The 11,288-nt window shown below is 32.7% G+C and overlaps 1 protein-coding gene and 1 pseudogene across 1 annotated transcript; both read left to right on the top strand.

Annotated features, from left to right (window-relative positions):
• Nucleotides 1-227: 227 nt before the first annotated feature.
• Nucleotides 228-7,657, top strand: LOC106384815 (annotated as a pseudogene).
• Nucleotides 7,658-7,836: 179 nt separating this feature from the next.
• On the top strand, nt 7,837-10,980 carry LOC106384816 (F-box/LRR-repeat protein 13-like). The gene is made up of 3 exons (XM_013824726.2): nt 7,837-9,048; nt 9,338-9,478; nt 9,558-10,980. Exons 1-3 carry the CDS (start codon nt 8,089-8,091, stop codon nt 9,879-9,881), a joined length of 1,425 nt encoding a protein of 474 aa, XP_013680180.2. The 5' UTR covers nt 7,837-8,088; the 3' UTR covers nt 9,882-10,980.
• Nucleotides 10,981-11,288: the final 308 nt, after the last annotated feature.

Here is an 11,288-nt window from a genome sequence, read left to right as displayed (position 1 = left end):
AATCCTGCACAAAGATGAAGCATTAAGTTATTTCCAATATAAATGTATTTTAAATTTTATGAAACATATTTTATAAACACCAAATAATATAATAGAACCAATATAAATGTCGAATTAAAAGAAATAACTGATTTCGAATTTCAAAAATTAATTGTTGTAGAATTTAAAAAAATTAATTAATGTTGAATTTCAAAAATTAATTAATATACATACACCAAATTAAGTATTTTCTTAATTTTTTTAAAAATATATCTCTAAATAGAAAATTATATAAAAAGTTTGTATTAATAATTTGATAAATTAATTATAGTCTCAAAAATATTACTTTACAGGATTTTAACATAAAAACAGTTATGTAGCGTGTTGACATAATTCGTACTAACGATATTGTATAGAATATAAGTCATGCAGTTGCTCTTAGAACGCTACTCATAAAATTTATATATCTCATATACACATATTAAGTAAAAATTAATAATATATTAAGTAAAAATTAATAAAATATTAAGTAAAAATTAATGATATATTATAAATATAGTGTCTCATATGTATATCTCATATACACATATTAAGAAACAAATCAATGTTTTATTATAAATATGTATTACTTACAAAGTAAACAATTTTCTAAGAATCTCAGCTATAGTATTTTAAGAAATTTATTTTTTCTAAATAAATAATTCTTAAAATTGAAGATTTGATACCATTAAATAGTCAAGAATGCATACAAATCTAAAATTACTATTTTTATAAGGTTAAATCTCTCTTTCTCTCTCTCTCTCTCTCTATATATATATATATATTTATATATTTATATATATATATAAGATGTTTGTTCATAAAGTCATATTTTTATAAATAAATTCAAAATATTTCTAAAGTTTGAACTAATATTAATTTAATAAAATTAATAATTTTCACTGACTCTAAATGAATACAATTGTATAAAAAACAAGTATATTTATCTATAGAAAGAGAAGAAAAATCCGTTAAAAATTATTTTTTAGAAACGAAAAATTTATTTATAAAATGAAAGAGTATTATACTAGATTTTGAACCGCAAAGAATACAAAATTTCGCGGGAAAAAAAGATCACCCACTAGTATATCTATGTGTATTTCGGTAAAGAAGATTTCATCATCTCATAAATTAGAAACGTGTAGAGATAAAAATCCACCACAATCTATCTCGCCTCTATAGCCAATCTTTTAAAACCCTTACTTTTTATTCTCCTCTCCTTTTTGATTCGATGCTTACGTTCATGGATGCAGCCAGAGTGAAACCTGCTCTTTCTACCAACCCACCGAGCGAAGTTGATCGGCTAAGCAGTTTGCCAGATTGCTTGATATTCCAGATATTCTTAAATCTTATGACCAAAGATGTGGTTCAGACTAGTGCGTTGTCCACCAGATGGACAACTCTCTGGAAAGACGTACATGGTCTGGATTTGGACACCGAGGATTTCAATATACACGAAACATTCGTGAGTTTTGTCGATAACTTTCTTGAACGCAACCGTGGTTCGTCCATACATCTGTTTAAGGTAACATACGATTCTTCTAATAAGCCTGATCTTGTCAATCGCTGGGTCGACACTGCTGTTAGGCTTAAAGTTGAACATCTCGATGTTTCGGACATTTTATCTGCTCAGGATATCATGATGAATCCAACAGTTTAAACTTGTAGTAGTTTGGTGTCCCTAAGGCTCGTGGGAATGAGCTTACCTAGTCCCGAGCGTGTTTCATTACCTTCTCTCAAAGATATTGTTTTAATCCTCGTTGAGTATACCAACCGATGGGCACTAGAGAAGTTAATCTCACAATGCCCAGTTCTTGAAAACGTTAGTATTGATAGAATTTACGGTGATGGAATGCCCATTTTACGTGTGCGTTCCCAGTCTCTATTGAGCTTCATGCATTATTGGGATAAGAATGATGATTATGAGAAAGATCGTATAGTTGAAATTGATGCTCCCATGCTTAAGTGTCTGAGGATCAGTGATGGTGGAACTGCGAGTTTCATTATAAAGAATCAGCCTTCCCTTGTAGAAGCTGATATAGATACTGTGTTTAGTTTGACAACTGATAGGTTGCTACAAGTTGCAAATGAAATACAAAAGAGAGATATGGTTCGTGATTTTCTCGTTGGGATCTCTAAGGTGAAAGATCTGACCATCGCCTCCTCTACTCTCGAGGTACCTATATTTCTTGATTTCCAACTTTAAACCAATTATATATTTCTCTCAAAATGTATGTTTTTGAATTTTCACATATATTAAAAACATCTTAAATTTTAACTTTAAATATTATTTTTTGTTATTAACTATTTGTCACAACTTTTAATCAATCAAAATTCAATAAACAAAATTATATTTCTTCAAAATTTACAATGTATTCTTATTTTTTTATTTTTTTATTTTTTTTGACACATTCATTCATTGCAAATAAAATTTTAGCCAGAGTTAGTTGCGGCCATTAATACAAGTTCAGAAGATAACTTCTTCTTTGCCAAGTCATCTGCTTCCCTATTACTCTCACGAGAGATCCAGGAAAAAGAGATGAAATCAAAAGAAAAGCTAACGGACTTGATATCCGCTACAATACCGTAAAGTTCCGCAAAGGATTGATCAGAGGTCAACGCCTTGATAAGTTGGGCACAATCAGACTCACACCTGAGCCTTGGGAGACCAAGGTCCCGACATCTCAGAATGGCTTCTCTTAGAGCTAGTCCTTCAGCTACAAGAGGAGGCTCCGAGAAAGACGAGCTTCTGTTCCGCGATCTGATGATCCATCCAAGCCCCGCCACTTTGTTGGCTTCATTCCAAGCTGCATCCGATCTTACTACCACACAGTCTTCCTGGGGTGTCGCTCTTGGCTTCGGGAGAGTCTTCTTCGTTGGAGTCAGCTCTTGACTTTGGTTCCATTCCCGGGCAGCAGAAGTGGCCACCGAGATCACGTCCCTGACTGAGAATCCTTTGTCGTTAAACATCAGGCTATTTCTTGCCTTCCAAAGTTGCCATAGAATCCATGGCGCTATCGACCCCGCTGTGAGTCCTGTTGGTGGGAGAGCTTGGCGAGCTACAAGATTGTTCCACTCACTCTGCAATTTAGCTGTTCCACTGTATTCAATACTTGGCCATACCGGTACCAAATTCCAGACCTGTTTGGCAAAAGAGCACTGCAAGAACAGATGGTCAATAGTTTCAGGTAGTCCACAGATTTTACATCTTCCGTCTACATTGATCTGTCTTGCTCTTAAGATCTCGCCAACCGGCAAGGCTCTGTGAAAAATCTTCCAGATGAAAAGCTTGATTTTAGGTGCAGTATGGAGGTTCCAGACACACTTTCTCCAGTTGAAATCCAAGATTCCTTGGGGGATTTGTGTAAAATCGGTGTGCTTTGGTATTGCAACAGCATATCCAGTTTTGGTGGTGTATTCTCCGGTTACAGAATGTACCCACATTAGCTTGTCCGGAGCTCCTGTCAAACTTGGTTTTAGCATTCTGATCTTGTGTTCCTCAAAGGGTAGAATTTGTCTGATCAGCTCTAGATTCCACTAGTTCTTTCCAGGTAAGAACAGCTCTGCCACAGTGGTGTTAACGAGCGCTTCAGGGGCCGGTCCCATAGGTCTCTCTTGAGCTGTGAGGCTGAGCCACGGGGAATCCCAGATGTTCAAACTTTCACCATTACCCACAGCCCATCCAGTATTCTCAGCAATTAAGTCACGACCGGCCATGATACCTCTCCAGCCATGAGAACAAGAGCTACTTACAGCGCAGGTAAGGAAGTCTCCGTTTGGACAATATTTTCCCAACAAGGTTCTGCCTAATAGATTCGTCGGGTTGCGCAAGAGTCTCCAACTGAGCTTAGTGAGGAAAGCATCGTTGATACTCTGAATATCACGAAAATCTAAGCCTCCTTGATCTTTCGGCATGGTCATCTTCGTCCATGAAATCCAGGCCATCATGTTTCTACCATCACTCTTGCCCCACCAGAAGCCGGTCAATGCTGATTGTATTCTTTTACAAAGCGAAACCGGGAGCTGAAAGCACGTCATTGCAAATGACGGGATCGGAGTGAGAACACTCTTTAGCATCGTTATTTCCCTGGATGTAGACAGGTATCTATTGGACCATCCCGCTGTCTTCTGTTGTATTCTGTCGATGATAGAGGAGAACAAATCTCGTTTCTTCCTTCCAAACAGCTCCGATAAACCGAGATACTTCCCGGAACCTCCCTCCTTTTGAATTCCCAGGGTATCTTTGACGGTAGTTCTCAGCGACATAGGAGTCCTCCGCGAGAAAGTAACAGCAGACTTCTCGGTGTTTATCGATTGACCGGATGCTTCTTCATATGCTTTTAGTACCATCATTCGAGCTTCACTACTATCCTTACTTGCTCATAAAAAGAACATAGTATCGTCGGCAAAGAGGAGGTGATTTAGTCGAGGACTCCCTCGAGCTATACTGATTCCTTTTAGAGAACCCTCCTCTTGTGCCCTGTTACATAGACCCGAGAGAACCTCACCACACAATATGAATAAGTAAGGTGAGAGTGGGTCTCCTTGACGGATTCCCCTACTCGGTGTGACTTTTCCTCTAGGCGAACCGTTGATGAGGAATGAGTATGTAACAGTGGATACACATTGCATCACTAATCCCACCCATTTCTCATGAAAGCCTAATCTTAGCAGCACACATTTGATGAAGTCCCATTCCAATCTATCGTAAGCTTTGCTCATGTCGGTTTTCACGGCCATAGAGCAACGTTTCTCGGCATCTGATGATTTAAGGTAGTGGAGAACCTCATGGGTGATAAGGACATTGTCCGAGATGGCACAACCCGGTACGAAGGCCGATTGGTTTTCAGAAATAATTCCTGATAACAGGGGCTGGAGCCTTTTCGTCATAATCTTCGAGATGATCTTGTAATAGACATTTCACAGCGCGATGGGTCTGTATTCCGCCACTCTCTGAGGGCTTTGCACAATGTATTCTTATTAAACTAACAAAAAATACTCTGAAAGTTGTACAAAAAATATCGGTAGTTGTACAAAAAAAGTATATTTCTCAAAAAAAAGAAGTTTTTGAAACATTTTTTATTTAAAACATGGATCAACTCGAGAGAATGCTAGTTAATTATTCTCCAACTATCGATGTAATACTTCATTTATTAACACTAATACCTTTTTTGTTGATGTTGTTCTTGTAGGTCATATATGATTACGCAAGATATGTACAACTACCGGTATTTCGTAACCTATATACCTTGTGTGTCAGGTTCAACAGCTACATGTTGGAGATGTTGCCAGTATTTCTTGAAGTCTGTCCAAATCTAAAAACTCTTGTCGTGGTGAGGATTATCTAACAAACTCATGAACTTTTGAGTAAATTATTCTTAAACTTGTGTCTCGGTTGTATTGTACGTGCAGGGAACTAGTGAAAATTACCTCATGGTGGGAATTACTGTTATTGCGAGGCCTTGGAATCTGTTATCATCTCTAGAGCATGTTGACATAGAAAGGCCATTGAAAGGGGAGGCGTTGGAGATGGCACTAGTGGGTTACTTACTGGAGAACTCACCAAACCTCAAGAAACTATCATTAAGTTTGCATGATTCCCTAAAGAAAGGAAAATCAGTCCACAAGCTAACATTAAGCTTGGATGATGCCCCAAAGAAAGAAGAATCTGACATCTTCATAGAACTCCTTAACTTTACGAGACGCTCTAGCTCATGCCAAATTATTGTACCATGATCCTCATAGTCATCACCAATGGACATATAAGTTTGTCTTTGATAACTATTTGTTGCTTCTTAGTTTATTATGACATTGGAGTGTTGAAGTTTGTATGATAATTATAGTATTTATCATATTTATGACTCAAATAAGTATTTGATTTATCGTGGCTAAAGGCATATATGCTTTGGAATTTGTGAAAATGGTTTTGTGCTTCATTCTTTTGTCTTGCATGGCTATATATTTTTTTTGTATTAAACAAAACAATTGGTACCAATATGATAAACAATTGTTGTAAAAATCACAAAAAGCATTTCTGGAAGCACATTTTTACCTCCAAAAATAACCTTTTTATTAGTGGGAATAATATATCATCAAGCTTCTGATTACATTTCAATTCGTTAAGAATAAGAAAATGAAAAAAACAAGAAAAAAAAATAAGAAGAATCTTTTGTTTGAAAGACTTAAATGATTGCGCGAGACTCTAAAATTAGGTGTCAAGTTATCTAAGAATGCAAAATGGTCTTATGCTAGAACTTTAATATTATATATTGGTTTTAAAAAACTAAGGCTTTGTCTAGGTTTTATATTTTTTGTCATTGTATTCATAAATCACGGTAATGTTTTCTATTTAAGAAACCGTTAAACTATTTTATAGGATAGTTTTTGATGTTTTAATAGACAAATATATATATTTTAAGCTTTTTATTATTCTTGATTGAACTAAATTTATTAAAATAGGAAGCTGATCTTAAGTAAGTATTGCAATTTTCAAACTAGAATTGCCAAATCTCTTAGGTAAAAAAATTATGACTATCGAATCAGTCATCTGATTATTTTTATGTAATTTTATATGGTTTTTGAAATTTTTAAATCATTTTTTTCAAAATCTAATATTAAGTTCTAATAATTCATTAATCGTATTATTATTCATAGTGTATATGATAGTTCACATTTTTTATCATATAATGTTATAAAATATATATGAATAGTTTGATGAGTAGTAATGGATAGCGTAATGCCATTGTTCGAAATCGTGGACGATATTGTAGAGATAATGGATAGCGTGATGCCATTGTTCGTAATCGTGGACGATATTGTAGAGAATATAAGCCCTGGAGTTGCTCTTAGAAGCTACTCAAAAAAATTATATATCTCATATACACATATTAAGTAAAACATAATAATATACTAAGTAAAAATTAATGAAATATTAAGTAAAAATTAATGATAAATTATAAATATAGTAATGTGATTCATATGTATATCTCATATACACATATTAAGAAACAAATCAATGTTTTATTATAAATATATAATTACTTACAAACTAAAGAATTTTCTAAGAATCTCAGATATTGCATTTTAAGAAATTAATTATTCTAAATAATTATTTTCTTAAAATTTAAGATTTGTTACCATTAATTAGTCAAGAATGCATACAACTCTAAATTGACTATTTTATAAGATAAAATATCTCAATATATATATATATATATAATATTTATATAAATAAATTCAAAACACCTTTAAAGTTTAAACCAATATTAATTTAATAAAATTAATGATTTTCACTAGATATATCGTAAAGTAATGACTCTCCATTAATAAAATTGTATGAAAATAGGTCCATTTATTTATAAAAGCAAAAGAAAAATATTTTAAAAGTTATCTTTTAGAAAGATAAAATTATTTTTAAAAATGAAAAAGTATTGAACCGCAAAGAATACAAAATTTTGCGGGAAACAAAGATCACCCACTAGTATATATATGTGTACTAGGTGTTTTTCTACACCATATGCGATTATCAAAGTATAAAACTAAACAGAATTTCTAAAATTTGTAGATATCAAAAGGAAACAAATGATATTACGATTTAAAATTTAAAATTTAAAATTTTAAAAAATATTGTTTAAATTTTGAAAATCTTGTTTAGTAAGAAAAATTGTATGGTTGTAAAAGCATACTTAAATAATATTTCAAAATTTGTAAAATATTCTATATTTCTATTCTTATATTATTTATTGACATATTTGAATTGATTTGATTCAAAGATGACATATGAATTATTACCATGTTTTGAAAAATTTACAAAAATTAGAAATGAATATTAAATGTAGTTGACCATGTCATTTTTTCTAGTATATCATATCACTTTTTTTTAGTGAAAGTGATTATAGAGATGATATGTGTTAAATCAACTTCACAAATAATGTCTACAAAATTTTGGTGAAAAAATTTCATCATCTCAGAAATTAGAAACGTGTAGAGATAAAAATCCACCACAATCTCTCTGGCCTCTATAGCTAATCTTTAAAAACCCTTACTTATTCTCCTCTCCTTTTCGATTTGATGTTTACGTTCATGGATGCAGCCAGAGTGAAACCTGCTCGTTCCACCAACCCACCGAGCGAAGTTGATCGGCTAAGCAGTTTGCCAGATTGCTTGATATTACAGATATTCTTAAATCTTCCGACCAAAGATGTGGTTCAGACTAGTGCGTTGTCCACCAGATGGACAACTCTCTGGAAAGACGTTCCTGGTCTGGATTTGGACGCCGAGGATTTCTATATACGCGAAACATTCGCGAATTTTGTCGATAACTTTCTTGAACGCAACCACGGTTTGTCCATACATCGGTTTAAGTTAAAGTACGATTCTTTTTACTTTGAAGAGCCTGCTGGTCTTATCAACGGCTGGGTCGACACTGCTTCTAGGCTTAAAGTTGAACATCTGGATGTTTCGGACAGTTTTTCCGAATGGGATCCCATGATGAATCCAACAGTACTTTACACATGTAGTAACTTGGTGTCCCTAAGGCTGGTGGGAATGGGCATACCTAATCCCGAGCGTGTTTCTTTACCTTCTCTCAAAACATTGGTTTTAATCCTCATTGAGTTTACAAACGAATGGGCATTAGAGAATTTAATCTCAAAATGCCCAGTTCTTGAAAACTTTTGTTTTGAGAGAAGCTACGATGATGGAATACCAATTTTACATGTGCATTCTAAGTCTCTGTTGACCTTCATGCATGATGCGGGTTATCACGAGGATTATGATGAGGAAGATCGTTTTGTTGAAATTGATGCTCCCATGCTTAAGTATCTGAAGATCAGTGATGATAGAACTTCAAGTTTCATAATAAAGAGTCCACCTTCCGTTGTAGAAGCTGATATAGATACTGTGTTTAACTTGACTTCTGAAAGGAGTCTAGGAATTGCAAATGAAGTACAAAAGAGAGAGATGGTTCGTGATTTTCTCCTTGGGATCTCTAAGGTCAAGGATATGAGCATCTCCTCAAGTGCTCTCGAGGTACCTATATATGTTTTAACTTCTAAGTCACTATTGGAATATTAAATTTTCTTGATTTTCAACTTTAAACCAATTGTATATTTCTCTCATTTATTTTTGAATTTTCACATATATTAAAAGTATCTTAAATTTTAACTATAAATAAATTATTTTCTGTTATTAGTTATTTCTAATAATTTTTAATCAATCAAAATTCAATAAACATAATTATATTTCTTCGAAATCAATCGATGTAATACTTCATTTATTAACACTAATGCCTTTTTGTTGATGTTGTTCTTGTACGTAGGTCATATATGATTACTCAAGATATGTACAACTACCGGTATTTCGTAACCTATATACCTTGCGTGTCAGGTTCGACAGCTACATGTGGGAGATGTTGCCAGTCTTTCTTGAAGTCTTTGCGAATCTTAAAACTCTTGTCGTGGTGAGGATTATCTAACAAACTCATGAACTTGTGAGTAAATTATTCTTAAACTTGTGTCTTGGTTGTATTGTACATGCAGGGAACTTCTGAAAATCCCAAGATGGTGAACCTTATTGTTATTGCCAGGCCTTGGAGTCTGTTATCATCTCTAGAGTATGTTGACATAGAAAGGCCATTGAGTGGGGAGGCATTGGAGATGACACTAGTGGGTTACTTACTCGAGAACTCACCAAACCTCAAGAAACTGTCATTAAGTCTTCATGATTCCCTAAAACAAGGAGAATCTGTCCACAAGCTAACATTAAGCTTGGATGATGCCCCAAAGAAAGAAGAATCTGACATCTTCATAGAACTCCTTAACTTTCCGAGACTCTCTAGCTCATGCCAAATTATTGTACGATGATCCTCATAGTCATCACCAATGGACATATAAGTTTGTCTTTGATAACTATTTGTTGCTTCTTAGTTTATTATGACGTTGGAGTGTTGAATTTTGTATGATAATTATAGTATTTATCATATTTATGAGTCAAATAAGTATTTGATTTATCGTGGCTAAAGGCATATATGCTTTGGAATTTGTGAAGATGGTTTTGTGCTTCCTTCTTTTGTCTTGCATGGCTATATATAATTTTTTGGTATTAAACAAAAAATTGGTACCTATATGAAAAACAATTGTTTTAAAAACCACAAAAAGCATTTCTGAAAGCACATTTTTACCTCCAAAAATCACCTTTTATTAGTGGGAATAATATCTCATAAAGCTTCTGATTACATTTCAATTCCTTAAGAATAAGAAAATGAAAAAAACAAGAAAAAAATAAGAAGAATCTTTTGTTTGAAAGACTCAAATGATTGCGTGAGACTCTAAAATTAGGTGTCAAGTTATCTAAAAATGAAAATGGTCTTATGCTAGAACTTTAATATTATATATTGGTTTTAAAAAACTAGGGTTTTGTCTAGGTTTTCTATTTTTGTCATCGTATTCATAAATCACGGTAATGTTTTCTATTTAAGAAGCCGTTAAACTATTTTATAGGATAGTGTTTGATGTTTTAATAGAAAAATATTTATTTTAAGCTTTTATTGTTCTTGATTGAACTAAATTTATTAAAATAGAAAGCTGATCTTAAGTCAGTATTGCAATTTTCAAACTAGAATTGCCAAATCTCTTAGGTAAAAAATTATGACTATCGAATTAGTCATCTGATTATATTTATGTAATTTTATATGGTTTTTGATATTTTTAGCTCTTTTTTTTCAAAATCTAATATTAAATTCTACTAATTCATTAATTGTATTATTATACATATCGTATATGATAGTTCACATTTTTTATCATATAATGTTATAAAATATATATGAATAGTATGATGAGTAATAATGGATAGCGTGATGCCATTGTTCGTAATCGTGGACGATATTGTAGAGATAATGGATAGTGTGATGCCATTGTTCGTAATCATGGACGATATTGTAGAGAATGTAAGCCTTGGAGTTGCTTTTAGAATCTACTCAAAAAAATTATATATTTCATATACACATATTAAGTAAAACTTTATTATATACTAAGTAAAAATTAATGAAATATTAAGTAAAAATTAATAATATATTATAAATATAGTAATGTGACTCATATGTATATCTCATATACTCATATTAAGAAACAAATCAATGTTTTATTATAAATATATAATTACTTACAAATTAAATAATTTTCTAAGAATCTCAGCTCTTGTATTTTAAGAAATTAATTATTCTAAATAATTATTTTCTTAAAATTTAAGATTTTTTACCATTAATTAGTCAA

This window comes from Brassica napus, chromosome C6, assembly GCF_020379485.1.
Source record: "Brassica napus cultivar Da-Ae chromosome C6, Da-Ae, whole genome shotgun sequence".
In the NCBI taxonomy this organism is placed as follows: domain Eukaryota; kingdom Viridiplantae; phylum Streptophyta; class Magnoliopsida; order Brassicales; family Brassicaceae; genus Brassica; species Brassica napus.
The sequence above is the reverse complement of the archived record's forward strand: the minus strand, read 5'-3'. Positions and strand labels throughout refer to the sequence as shown.

Excerpts from the sequence above, each read along its gene's own strand:
- LOC106384816 (XM_013824726.2), top strand. The coding sequence starts at position 8,089 with ATGTTTACGTTCATGGATGCAGCCAGAGTGAAACCTGCTCGTTCCACC. Across the intron at positions 9,049-9,337 it reads TCTCCTCAAGTGCTCTCGAG|GTCATATATGATTACTCAAG; the intron begins GTACCTATATAT and ends TCTTGTACGTAG. Across the intron at positions 9,479-9,557 it reads ATCTTAAAACTCTTGTCGTG|GGAACTTCTGAAAATCCCAA; the intron begins GTGAGGATTATC and ends TTGTACATGCAG.